Source organism: Triturus cristatus, chromosome 1_1, assembly GCF_964204655.1.
Source record: "Triturus cristatus chromosome 1_1, aTriCri1.1, whole genome shotgun sequence".
Classification (NCBI taxonomy): Eukaryota; Metazoa; Chordata; class Amphibia; order Caudata; family Salamandridae; genus Triturus; species Triturus cristatus.
The window spans coordinates 75,422,974-75,437,623 of NC_140579.1; the positions used below are offsets into that span (position 1 = coordinate 75,422,974).

Consider the following 14,650-nt stretch of genomic DNA (forward strand, 5'->3'; position numbering starts at 1 on the left):
GAAATTCAAGTCAACTTGGAGCTATTCTAATGCTCAAAATAGTGTATCCAATAATGTATATAATTCATTCATGATAATACCATCATAAGACTCGGTACTTTATCCCTAATGAGTGGGCAGCGCAAGGGGGAGCAGTGGTGGGCACCCTCCTAAGGGTGAATAAATGCTTGGCAGGCCGTCTTAGGCCGGCCAAACAATCATGCCCACTGTGCATGTTTTCCACCCAGGCTACAGTACAGCCTAGGAGGAGAACATGCCCAGGCTCCCATTCCCTGGCTGAGAGCCGAATCATGGCGCTGAGACCAATCACAATGCTGCATTGCAGCGTTGTGATTGGCTTAGGAGAGCCTGGGTGCTTCCTGTTTGTACAGAAGCCAGGAAGAGGACTGAAAGGGTGGTAGAGAGACCGCGGCCAACAGGCAGGTGAGTGATTTTTTTTTAATTTAATTTTTAAACCTCCCTCCCCTCCCTGCCCCACTACTGCTTCCCGGGAGCAGCCGCCACTTGAAAGTATGCCAAATATATAATATAACATATTGGCAAAGTACTTTGACCCAACAATTGTAAAAGGCTCAATGGAACAACGCTTTTTTAAGATATCACATTAACACCTTAATGAATGATGTGTGTATCTTCTTTTATTATACTGTTCTTTTTTTGGTGCCTTCATCTTTTCTATGTGTTTTATTTGCACTCGTTTGCCAGGCCTTCATCGTGACAAATCCAGCAAGAGGTCAGATACAGGCTGCTTCCGAATGTAATTTTTATTACCTATAGTTTTAAGACCTCACACGTAGGCACTTGATCAAATTCTTTTATTGGATTTCCAGCTAGATACATACCACCTTCAGATTTCCCAGTTCAGCAGAAACTGCCCCATTAGGAATAATGACCAACACTCCCATTCTGCATTCTTGGTCCAAATACAGAATAAACATTGCCCTTGAGCAAAGTGGGGGCAACAGGGAGACCTCCTAAATACCCTCTCTCTTGGCCAAGGTGGGTGAGGAGGCAAGAAATGACCCCTACCCTTGGGCATGGATCAAAACTAGAAGAAACATCATGACTGGTATTGACAAAACCAAGAAGCGTCACTTTGCCAATGCTGTTCAGTATCAGCAATAAGACAGAAAAGAAATGTTTATCGGCCATGTTGAATAGCATTCGGAAAACAATGCACCAGCATGAGCAATCCGACATTTGTATGTATTCATCATAACAGTACAGCAGACCCCGCAGGATGAATTATACACTTGCCTTAGTCACCACACATAGTCTATGTATCACTATACTACACCCCCTATTTTTCTTTTTAATTCACCTTTCTAACATGCGGGGCATCCATCCTGGATGAGTTATTTAAAAAGAAAAGAAAGTGCACCAAAGAGCAATATTTAGAATGGAGCATTCGTTAGCATACAACTGAAAATATATTATAATTAAAAAATGGGGGGGGGGGGGGGAAACCCGGGGAGGCACAGGGGAGTAGTGGTAGAGATGATAAAGGCGTGGGGTCGAACAAGTAAAAGCTGCTGAGTAGAGCAACAGTGATTAATACGGAGTACAACAAAGCTTTTAAAAAGAAGATTGGAAAAAAGGAGAGTGGGAGGGGAAACAACAGAAGGGAGCAATATATAGAGTGTGATGAGAGGAGAGGAGAAGTGAGTGGTGAACAGGCTACAGGGAAAAGAGTGAGATAGCAAGAAAACAAATGCAAACTCATTGAGTGCTAAAAGAAAAAGAAAATAGTTGCTTGGCATAGAACTCTGAAAACACAAATCACTGAATCAAATGAATGGCAAAGAATCTATGCTCCTGGGGAGGAACAAACACAAGAACAGAAAGAAACACTTCGAACAGAAGCAAATAAATGAGACAAGACAGACCACCAATAGTAAGTAATGGGAGGGCAAATAGAAATCAATCAATCAAGAATATTTATAGAGCGCGCTACTCACCCGAGCGGGTCTCAAGGCGCTGGGGGGGAGGATGCTGCTACTGCTCGAAAAGCCAGGTCTTGAGGTGCTTCCTGAAGGAGAGGTGGTCCTGGGTCAGTCGTAGGTGGGTGGGGAGGGAGTTCCACGTCTTGGCAGCCAGGTAGGAGAAGGATCTTCCTCCGGTGGTGGTTCTGCAAATCCATGGGACGGTGGCGAGGGCGAGGCTGGCGGAGCGGAGCTGGCGGGCTGGTGAGTAGAATGTGAGGCGGTTGTTGAGGTATTCGGGGCCTATGTCGTGGAGAGCTTTGTGTGCGTGGGTGAGGAGCCTGAACGTGATCCTCTTGCTGACGGGGAGCCAGTGCAGGTCTCTCAGGTGGGCGGAGATGTGGGTGTGACGAGGGATGTCCAGGATGAGTCTTGCAGATGCGTTCTGTATGCGCTGGAGTCTTTTCTGTAGTTTGGCTGTGGCTCCAGCGTAGAGAGCGTTCCCGTAGTCCAGCCGGCTGGTGACGAGGGCCTGGGTGACCGCCTTTCTGGTTTCGGTGGGCATCCACCGAAAGATCGTTCGGAGCATGTGAAGGGTGTTGAAGCATGAAGATGAGACGGCGTTGACTTGCTTGGTCATCGTGAGGGAGGAGTCAAGGATGAAGCCCAGGTTGCGTGCGTGGTCCGTGGGCTTGTGGGCGGTGCCCAGAGCAGGGGGCTACCAGGAGTCGTCCCAGGCGGAGGGGGCTGGTCCGAGGATGAGGACCTCGGTCTTGTCTGAGTTCAGTTTCAGACGGCTGAGCTTCATCCATTCCGCGACGTCTTTCATTCCTTCCTGGAGGCTGGTTTTGGCGGTGGCGGGGTCTTTGGTGAGGGAGAGGATCAGCTGGGTGTTGTCAGCGTAGGAGATGATGTTGAGGTTGTGGTTGCGAGCGATGGCTGCGAGGGGGCTCATGTAGACATTGAAGAGGGTAGGGCTGAGCGAGGAGCCTTGGAGTCCACTAGACATTAGGGATTTCAACATGGTACAGTAACAAACAAAAGGATGGGATAGCTTTATTTAGCATTGAGCCATACCATCACCCCACAAAGGGCAATAGAGATTTTCTGACCAACTTTTGTCCCGATGGGGTGATTGCCCCAAATGTGCACCTCCCCCACAATCCCCCGGGGAAGGGGGGGCGGAGCTGGAAGGATGCTCATTAGACATGCAGAGATTGTACATTTAGGTGAAGTAAAGGTGTGCAGGTGTGTAGGGCCATACCCCAATTACGGATTTTGCTCCAAATTTGCTCCTGGAGGAGCAGATAGTCCATCAGACACCAGGGATTTCAAAATGACACTAAAACAAACAAAAGGATGGGCAGACTACCCTGGCATCGACCGATACCCCCATCCTCGAAGGGGCAATAGCCATTCAGCCCCCCAGGGGCAGACAGAAGGTATGCCTCGATTGGGGAGGTTGCCCCAAATCTGCCCCTAAGGGGTGATAGAAAGACCACTAGACACCTGAGATTTTACATTTGGTCTAGGCAAAAGAATGCAGGTGTCTCACTCTGGCATTGGGGTATAACCCCTAATCCAAAAGGTACAAATCAGTCACTGTGCCCCTCCTGGGATAAGAGATGGGGTTTCCCCAATAAGCCATGCAAACGGAGACCGAAAGCCCCTGGATGCCAGAAGTATCTTTTGGGCATTGTTTTTACATATGAAGCAGCAAATGGGGCTAAATCCCAATACTGTCCCACTTGCCAAGCAGAATGGCTGCACATTTCGGCCTTAAGTCGGCCGCCACCTGGGGAAACTTACCAAACCAGGACATTTCTGAAAACTAGACACAGAGGAGAGTTCAGTGATGTGTGCCTCACATGGGTCCCACAACATTTTCTTACGCACAGTGGCCAGCAAAAACCACACTTCATGTAAAATCCCACGTTTTCCTTGCATTTCTGTGATGTAACCTTGAGTAATCCGCAGGGATCTAGCAAAGGCCTACTGTCCTGCATTTCCCCTATTGTCCCGATGAAAATGCTTCCCAATTTGTGCTGCTTTTCCTAGCACGCACAACAGGAATGGAGTAATACCAACAAACATCGTATGCAATAAAATCATGGCTTCTCCAGTTCTGCATGAAAGAATAATAAAAAGATAAAAAGAGGGCTAAATGCCATAAATACAGTTGAAAGTGCTATAGAACACATGCATGTTTCGGCCCAGTCTAGAGCTGCTGAGGTCAAATGAGGCTTGTGGTCTTTTAAATGATATATTAATAAAGCAACGATTAGGAGTATTAAGAGTCAGCGGGGTGAGGGTGTACCAACACCATTATTGCAATTACCTGGAGTCCCAGAATAGCTATCAATGACCCTTCCTTGTGCTGCGCCCATACTATGGGGAGGGTCATTAACAGCTGTTTTGGCCCCAGGTTTGGGGGGGGGAGAATAATGCTTAATGAGTGTGAAGTACAAACCGGAACACTAGTCTGTTTTTCTCTGCCTCAGTTGGGAGATATTGCAGGACCGATGCAACATTCTTATTGTACGCATGATGTCACGCATAAAGAGCTGTTACCTGCCCACCAACTCAATTAAAAGCAGTTCATTAACTTTGCAGAGGGCATTAACTGTGTTAATGTTCAGGGTGGGGAGCGATATTTCTTAAATAGCGCTGCAGAGTCAAAATCGAGAAATATATCCAAGTGCCATATTTTAGACAATGTTTGTACAATCAATATTAAGTTTTCACTTTTATGTCATTACTTTTTTGTATCAGCTACCTAGATTGAGAATTTACTAATGCTGATGTGTCCGTTATAAGAATTATTTTAATTCTATATTGCTCCATTCCAAATAAGGGGAACGCTGTTTTTTCAGGCTGTAATCTATCTTGCAAAACACAAGGCACTTGTTTCAATTGTAGCACATTAATATCCATCTTGCCATTTGTTGAAGCTAAGTATGCTCCCTAACACTTTTTTATAGTGCACATATATAATTTATCAGTATATTAATATTGGTTGATATAGACTCTTGTAAATATGTGTTATTATCATGAACGTTTCATCTCTGTTTTAAAAGCAACAATAAAAAGTTTCTATATTAAAAGAAAGATGCCGACGACAATAGTAGTAACTCCAATGTTTATAAAAGGAGGCTTTTGTGGTGTAACCAAGCCGAATTAGGCATAGTGGTTCAGTTGACTAATGCATCTTCTTCAGGAATCTGTGTGTGACATCCTGGCCTCAGGTATGAATACTACAGGGTCCACTCAGCCTTTCATTGTTTCAAGTTGATAAAAAGAGTACCACTGAGTCAGGTATATTCAACATCTGTTATTTCAGAGTCAACAGACCCACAGGTGAATGTGCACTTTACAAATACATCTTATGTTATGTTCATGTTACTGGCCATCAAATGTTTCTGCAGTGATCATTTTTCTACAGAAGGAATGTGGAACCAAGGTCAATGAGGGTTGGCCCCATGACAAATATTCAGGATGACCAATATTTAAATGAGTTGCATTTAGATTCAATGTCTGGGGATATTGTGATAATGAACCAAGGACCAAGCCCTGGGACCCTCCGCTGAACATCCGTGTTCTAAAGCTTATGAGTTTGGAATGAATTGATCGCAGTAAAAACAGATACCATTGTTACTTAAATCAATGGTATGTATTTACCTCAAGAACAAGAAAAGTCATTTGATGTCAAATGTTATTGTATTTATAATTCAATAAAAAAGCAATTTTTTTTTTTTAAAAGAACAAGAAAAAGTGAGCCAGCCTTGCCAGCAGCAATCGGCAGTTTACCAACGGATGTCTACGCTGTGCGTGTACCACACAGAGCTATATTGATATTGTTTTTTTGAACACATCCTGCCTGAGAGGGCAAAGACAGTCAGGGTGATAACTCTGACCTCAGCCAGTTCCTCTTACCTTTAAATCCTTTGAATCGACTGAACTCTGAAAGGAAATAAACACTCTTAGTGAAACGAAGAACAATGGGAAAAGGTGGTGTAAAATCAAGACAACTCGTATTGTATCAAACTTACCCAATTCTTTGGGGAAAGATTCTGCATTGAGAAAAAAATATTTTAGAATTCAAAATGTGTATAAGTGATCTTTCAAAACTGATATATATCACTTGGAATATAGTGTTTTTTGTTAATAACACAATACATTATTATAGTATGTCAAGTTAAGTCAAGTAACGCTTTATTCGATTTAAAATATCAAATTATAAAAGCACAAGATATAGTATGTCTTAATTGCTTATTTTAACTACAATTTGCTGCTTTTTGGCTATATTGATTATAAACATTACAGTAGGATATGATTGAATTTTTCTTGATATATGTCTAGTCATTTAACTGTGTGTTTTATTAATTGTTACATTTCAAATTGTAATAATATAATATAAACATCTAAACCGCTTAAATGACTAGTTAAGTCTTTTTTTTTAAAGTGTAACCTCATCTCAAATACTTTGCAAACTGGTGAAATCCACTGTGGATTGTAATAAAAAGCTCCCTTTAATGGTAAAGGCAGATTTGTAGTCACAACTCTGAAAATTCCACTTTTAGGAAGTTTGCATTTTCTTGTCCTAAACATTTGCTGCCTGCAGGCTGATCCTGGGTCACATGACTAGGTGTAGCTGCCAGTTGTTCTTTGTGTATTGCTCCCAGAGAGGGAGACAAAAATACGATAGGTGTTGGCAGGATGGGCCACTCTAAGTTAACAAGGGGGAGGAGCTGTCACTTACCACACTTTCACATCACAAAGGCTCTGCCTGACCACTCTCACAAAGGGTCTGACACTGGTCTTCTGTGACCCTAGACAAGCTGGGGCCAGAACATAAAGGAAGGGGATGACTGACACCTCAAATGGGAGGAAGCCTTTAGAAGCTTCCTCCACTTCAAAGTGGGCACCAGGTATAAACATTGGACCCTTAGACCCAACTCTTCAGTACATTTCTGGACCTGTTGACTCCGCTAGGAAGGACTGCTGTGATGCCGAAAGGATTGCCAACCTGATGGACTGCTTCTCTGAAGGACTGATGCCCTGCTTCCCTCTTGTCTGGTGAGAAGGACTGTATCGCTAAACCCAGGACCCAAGAGTGACTCCCAGGGTTAGTTGGCTAGCATCCTAATTAGAAGACTCAGAGACAGAAAAGTCTTCCAAAAACCTTGAACCCAGCACATGGACACTTATCTGTGAGTCCTGCTCTCCCGTAGTGGTGCCACCCCAGCCCTGGACCCGTGGAAGTGGGCCTGAAGGCGCTCTGCCAGCCCATCTTCAGAAGAACCGACGCAACTGCTCTGCAGGATGGCCATCTCGCACGGACCGTGCTCATTACCTATGCTGCTCGACGCATTGTCCTTGGAACCGACGCATTGCCTCTGCTGCACAGACTTCTCCGACACATCGACTCTTGTAGGAGAGTGGCATCGACTGCATAGTTGCCCCCAACTTTTTGCTGATGTTTTGACTGTTTTCTGACTCTAGCCAGGCTGTGGCCCTGCTATCCAGGACCCCAGCCTATCTGCTTCCTCTCTAAACTGATGTGAGTACCCTAGGTACCTACCAATTGGACACTGAGGACACCCTGTGAGCCCCTTGTAGATGGTACCCTAGGTACCCAGGGCATGGGTCCCTCAGAGGCCTACCAGGGGCTGCAGCACTTATTGTGCCACCCCTGGGACAGCCATACAAACTGACACCACCAGACCACTACTGTAGTCTGGGTAAGGTGGTGCTTGCACCCCTTACAGGGATATAGGTATCCTGTATCCCACTTAAATACAACACATATATCCTCATAGGTCACCCCTAAGGCAGGCCTTGCTAATCCTACAAGGCAGGGTGCTGAGATATGTGTGAGGGGGAACCCCTACCTGAATAGGGCCCCTCTGCAACCTTCAAGTTCAAGTTTCAAAAGCTTTATTCAACAGCATGTCATAAAAGCAAGTACATCCTAACAATTTCATAAACACTAACCTAAAATGTAATAAAAATACATTAAAGCATAATGCTGGCGAATAACATCAGATAAAAACGACATCAATGGATAAAAATCTTAAAAAGATCAAATACTGAATAAAAGTTAGTTAGACATTTCTTGGTGACAAAACATTCATAGATCAATTTCAAGGGATTTCAGGGCACGGAGACGTAATATCCATGCCCACCCCAGAAATTTAGCAACAGCAATAGCCAAGCAGGGGGTGCAATCAGATTCTAAAATTCTTAGGGCTTCCTTGTAGCTACGTGTTCCCAAATTTAAGCATACTGGCTTTAACCACCTAAGGCGGGGGGCAGTATATAATGGACACACGAACAACAAGTGACCAATATCCTCAGTCAAGTCTAAACAATAATGACATTTGTCATCCTGGGAAGGTGACCATTTATGGGTAAAAGCTTTTACAGGAAGAGACCCAATTCTGAACTGGAAATACAGTTTCCTATCCATGGGCCTCTCTATAATATCCCAGAATGCCTCACAAGATGGTAAAAATTTAATATCAAGAAAACGGCCAGTCAAGTTGGAGTCTTGGCCAGCACGAGAGGCAGATGTCAAGGTCATATCCCAGTACAATTTCTTGAGGATTGTCTTTGATGGAATACTTGAACCGTTTAGATCATTCCATAAATGCCCTAGCTCCAGTTTTGTAAGCAAATTCTTAATTTCTTTGAGCCATGAGATGGAGTGAAAACGGTCAGCCCTAATAATATCTTTCAGGGCCATAGCGTAGTGTGTAAGTTCTGGCGTTGCCATAATCCGTCGCCAATACAAAAGTGGACGTAGTCGCGCTAGATCTTCAACTTTTTTCCTCCCTAAATCGTATAATAACGGAGTCATTGGGGTGCTTTGGGGAACACCTGTTAGGCTACGTAGGAACTTATTTTCAGCCAGCCTTAAGCAATTCAGGTTGGCAAAGCCCCATAGTTCCGAGCCATACAGGGACGCACTAATAACTTTCATGTTGTAAATTTCCAAAGCGGGCCTTATTGGCTTGGTCAATGAGGATTTATGCTTAGAAATGATTGCACCTGCTAGCTGGTGGAACTTTAAGACAGTCATGTCAATATGGTTTGACCATTTCATATTATTCTGAAGGGATATTCCTAAATATGTAAAAGCCTCAACCTGCTCCAGCGGAATACCATTAAATTTAATCACTCCTCTAAAATTTTGTCGCTGGTTTAAACACATAAATTTAGTTTTGGAAGTGTTTATCTCAAGGCCCCGTTCTTGGCAGAAATCAGCAAATATGTTTAGCGCTTTCTGTAATCCGCTTGGAGTTCGCGAAACCAGCAACGTGTCGTCCGCGAACATGAGAACAGGCACTCTGGATCCTGCCAGTATAGGGGCATCCGTGGGGGAACAACCAAGGTGATCAACTATCCCATTAATGTACAGGGATAACAACGTGGGCGCCAAGACACAACCCTGTCGAACACCACGTTCGACAGGGAATGGGTCAGTCACCTCTCCCTGGCTTCCCCATCTAATTTGTGCATAATTGTTCTGATGTAAGCGGACGAGTAAGGTTAGTAGTTCCGGGGCCATACCTGCTTGGGCGAGAACCCTCCAAAGTTTAGAGCGAGGCACCAGGTCGAAGGCTGATCTCAGGTCTATAAAGACCGCGTAAAGGGTCCCTTTGGTCAGCTTCACATTCCTCCAGTAAAGAGCTAGGAAGTAAAAAACTTGGTCGATAGAGCTGGTGCAAGGTCTAAACCCAGCTTGATATGGTGATAAAATATTATTGTCTTCAACCCAAGATTGTAACTTGTTTTGCACTAGTCGACCTATTAGTTTTTGTGCTGAATCTATGAGACTAATAGGTCTATAGTTACTTGGGAGTGATTTGTCCCCTTTTTTAAAGACCGGGATTATTTCCGCCCCTTTCCATGAAGAAGGAATGGGTGCACCCATGGCTACTGAGTTGGCTAGCCATTGAAAATATTGGCACCAAGATGATCTATCTGTTAAAAACACATCCGCGGGTATCCCATCCATTCCCGGTGCTCTGCCCACTGTTATACTATACAAAGCTCGGTTGACTTCTTTGATTGAAAACACCTGCGTTTGGAAATAGATGGTAGGGGGAAGTGGATGCTCTCCTACAGATGAGACAGAAGCGTACTGTGGTTTGAAGAAATCTACCCATTGGTTTTTTGCCACATTATTTTGAGGGGAAGGTGCAGACCCACCTCTATCCCACTTTACTGTAGCCCAAAATCGTTTTTGGTCTTTGGCCAAGCATGCATGTTTCAAATCCTGCCACTGTTTCTCATCCCAATCTTTCTTAGCTACTAACTGGGCTTGTCTATATAGTTTCCTGGCTAATCTCACATCTTCCGCAACTCTTGATCTCAAAGCAACACTCAAATTCTGACGAGCTATTTTACAGGTTTTGTTGAACCATCTCTCCTCTGGTGGACATCCCTTAATAGCTTTTCCAATACTGGGGGGCTTCATAAAGAGTCCTTGGAGTTTTGAGAAAAAGATGTTATGGGCCTCAAGCATAGTTAGATGGAAATTGGTATTGGTTGATTTGGAACTTAAATTAGCCACCTCACAAATAGTCGCTTCCTTAAGGACCTCCAAATTTCCCAACTTCTCTATAAATCTATCCCATTTAACATGTCGCATGTTGTTCGATACGACAATGTCCAGGGTTATTTCCCCCCCCCCAGTTTTGGATTCTCTAGGGGTATTTAATAAATGTAATTCCAAACACAGGGGATTATGGTCACTTTCATCCCGTGGAATTATGGACATGTCATTCAGTCTATTCCAAGCTCCGACATCCACCAGAAAATAATCAATACGACTAGCAAACCTGCCGTTATCAAACGTGCTTACGCCCAGGCGATCTGACTTAGTGCGCCCATTGGCAGCTCTAAGCCCTCTTTCTAAACAAAGAGATTTAAGTTGAATGGCTGCAGCGGACCATCTCTTGACTGGGGGAAGATCCAGCTGGGGAATACCCCACCTATTGTCCTCTTCGACAGCAAGAAATTGGTCCTCAGGGCCAAGAGGCTCAAAGGTTGTGTTGAAGTCTCCTCCTACAATTTTTATCATTTCAGGAGGGAGCGCTGCAAGCTGGTGGTCCAGAACAGTTATCACATCAGACGAAGTTCCTCCAACCATCCCTCGTGCATAAGTGTTAAAAATAGCCATACCCTGGTTATTGGTCCAAATGAGGTTTAAAGACAAAATGTCTATGGATGGAAGATTGGGTTGGGTGATTTTACAACGTAATGACTGACGTACCCATATTATTAAACCACCCAATGGTCGGCCTTTTGCTTTTTTAGTAGCGGGTATATGAAAATTGAGAAATCCAGAGCGAAAGACTGGGACCAGTGTCCACGATTCTTGGAATAAAATTATGTCAAATTGGTCAACAAAGCTGCTCCATACGCCAGAATGTAGCTTATTATTTATACCTGCAAGATTCCAGGATAGGATAGTCAGTCCTGAATCAATAGCAGGAGAGTAAGGAAGGTTGTTAGTCAATAAGCCTTGTGTCTCACCAGTTGTCCTGCCCAGACAGTCAATAGTAGAGCTTAAAGTACCTGGTGCGACATTTACCAATGGATCGAGTGCTAAACTCGCCCCTCCAGGATTGTTAGGGAATTTGGGCCCCAATAATTCAATAGCATCAACCTGGATTTCTTGTTGGTTCCCTACTGCCCCAGTATCTCTGGGGCTAACGAAAGTTGTAGGGGTAGCCACAATATTGGGCGATACTATGTTCATGATCACCAAATTAATTCCATCTTCAAGTCAATCGCATGCATTTAAGTCAGATAACACCCCAAACCTATTTTCTAGGCTAATGTTCCAGTTGCTAGTGGAATCACTCCTGCCCCCTTTGCTTAAGGACGGAGTCCACCCTGAACTCGGTGATACTCTATGTGTGTCTCTATTTCTTTTATAGTAAAAGTATTTGAGAGTTAGCGGGATGATAACTCCTTGTCTTCGCTGCGGGGGGTTTATATTGGCCAAAACATTTGGGAGGACTTCAGGATTAGAAAAATTAAGGACCACACAATCTCCTTTGAATTTTTTGGGATGGTGCCCTAACCATTGGACCCTTCTAGCCATAATAATTTCCCCTGCTAATTTCTGCTCACCCCAAGGAGACATCTTCATGTTGTTCGCCAACCAGTACAAAGATTTACTGATCAAAGAGGATGTAGTTTCTGTTTTATCAACAGTCAAAGCAGGGACATTGGCAAGAACCAATGTAAGGGGTTCAGCCTCGGAGATACATTGGAATTGGTCACTTGCCAGTGTTAGAGCTTTATGGCTATCTATGCTTGCCTTCGGGAGGTTTTTATTGATTCCAGGTTGTTGGATTGGGATGTTCACTTTCTTATTTGCTACGATTCTTTGTCCTCCATTTGGGGGCACCCCATTTATAATAAGTACATTTGGGGATAATGGTGTTACTCTAGTGACTTCATCCACAGGTCTATTTATTATAGCGTTTAACCTAGCTACCTCTGCCATAAGATGATCAATTTTGGCTACCAATGGAGTTATGATACTTTCTATTTTGGTATCAATCATGTCTACTATCTTCACCGAGAGCTCAATCTCAGGATTTTTATTAGAAAGCGACCCTGGTGCATCTTCTTTATTTGCGCTTTTATTTACAGTGGTAGCCTTTTTCCTCCCTAGACGAGTCCCATTGTTTTTAAACTGGGATTTTCTACACGCTCTAACTAACCTGCTTCTCAAGGGAAGAGCGGGAGACTGCGGGTCAACCCCTACATCAGCCTCTTCTATGTCTAAGGTTGGGTTTAATGGCGAGTTGGGAGCTAGGGGTGCGCAAGAATCAAGGATATCACTGTCCAAAATCATTAGATCGGAGGACATGCTACTAATGACCTGTGAAGGAGAATCCAACGGTACACCAGACAAAGGGATCAACGGTGGAGAATTAGAAGAACATGTTAACCCCAATGATGCCCTCCTGTCATTGTTGATTTTACTGACAATCTGGACCAAGTAGTTGTCCATAGTATTTGTCGTTGGAGGATTCCTTGTTTTAGACATTGTATCCATGAGCTATGGTACTGGCTGCAGATAGTTCTGGTGATAGTGACCCAAAGCAACAAATAGTTTCAACAACAACAGTACCTGTAATGTAGCAGTCCCAAGGGAGGTGGCATATAGGCACAGATGACAATAATGTGGCCCGTCCCGTCCTCACTCGATCTCGGACGGCCTCAGACGGTCCCGCTCTTGTCCCGGGCTTCTCCCGGCGCCGACCCGCGCGCGATCCCACGTCGCGGGGGCTCACAGTTAATTTATGCGCCTGCGAGCGCGATGCAGATGACGTAGGCGGGTTTCCCCCGCAAAGGTTGATGGGAACTATGGTCCCGCTGCACACTGCGGCCGCGAAGATTGGAACCGCGGCAGCGGCAGGGAATCACTGGGGTATGCTGGCGTGGGCGTCCAGGGATGCAGCTGTAAGTTCGACCAGGGCACAGGTAGGATCAGTTGTCTGCTACTGGCAAAAGCACGCCCGCTCTGCCGGGGCTCACAGTTAATTTATGCGCCTGCGAGCGCGATGCGGATGACGTAGGCGGGTTTCCCCCGCAAAGGTTGATGGGAACTATGATCCCGCTGCACACTGCGGCCGCGAAGATTGGAACCGCGGCAGCGGCAGGGAATCACTGGGGTATGCTGGCGTGGGCGTCCAGGGATGCAGCTGTAGGTTCGACCAGGGCACAGGTAGGATCAGTTGTCTGCAACTGGCAAAAGCACGCCCGCTCTGCCGGGGCTCACAGTTAATTTATGCGCCTGCGAGCGCGATGCGGATGACGTAGGCGGGTTTCCCCCGCAAAGGTTGATGGGAACTATGGTCCCGCTGCACACTGCGGCCGCGAAGATTGGAACCGCGGCAGCGGCAGGGAATCACTGGGGTATGCTGGCGTGGGCGTCCAGGGATGCAGCTGTAGGTTCGACCAGGGCACAGGTAGGATCAGTTTTCTGCTACACGCAGAAAGTCTGAAACATAAAAATAAGAAACCCAATAGCATCATGGGTACACAAAAGACCAATGGCCTCATGGATGAAAGGTATAGTACACAGCACAATTGCATAATTAAAGAATCAGTGAGATACACTCACCTTCAAATGTGCGAATGTGCGATACACTACTGTGATCTGTGAATATTCTGAATCAACTACTATGGAATGAGATTATTCTCATGTAACCAACTCCATGGTGAGCTTTTCCTCACACTCTTTCTTTCCGTTAACCCTGTCTGTCTTTATTTATTTATAGTTTTTGGTTAGATGTTTCCTTGACTTTGGTTCATATGAAATTGACTTGCTTCTCTTCTTCAATTTTTAGGTTTCATTTTTTAATGTTAGTAACTGTATTTGTGACTTTGAGATATTTTCTTTTGTCTCCGTCTTTTCTCTCTCCCTTTCTCTTCGCGCTATTATTCTGATATATACAGTCATTATATATATTTTGTTCTTTTTGAGATAGAAGATTTCAGATCAGAAAGATTCTATGCATATAGAATTTTAACACAATGATATGTGTGTATATATATCTGTATGTTAGGTTGGTCTTGTTATTTTTGGATTTGTTCTTAATGTTGTAATTATCAGTCATTTTTATATGTTGTTCTTTTAAATGTATTGTCTATATATATGTTGTTGTTTATACATGTTGTTCTATAATTGATTGCAG

The 14,650-nt window shown here is 44.4% G+C and overlaps 1 protein-coding gene across 1 annotated transcript in view; it reads right to left on the minus strand.

Moving 5' to 3' along the window:
* The window catches only part of LOC146869482 (zinc-binding protein A33-like), a 66,728-nt gene that overhangs the window by 19,889 nt on the left and 32,189 nt on the right, over positions 1-14,650 (minus strand). Inside the window, exons 3-4 of the mRNA XM_085637053.1 lie at positions 5,972-5,992; positions 5,856-5,882 (exon numbers count right to left, since the gene is read on the minus strand). Of these exons, the coding sequence (XP_085493179.1) occupies positions 5,856-5,882; positions 5,972-5,992 (48 nt within the window). The remainder of the gene's footprint in view (positions 1-5,855; positions 5,883-5,971; positions 5,993-14,650) is intronic.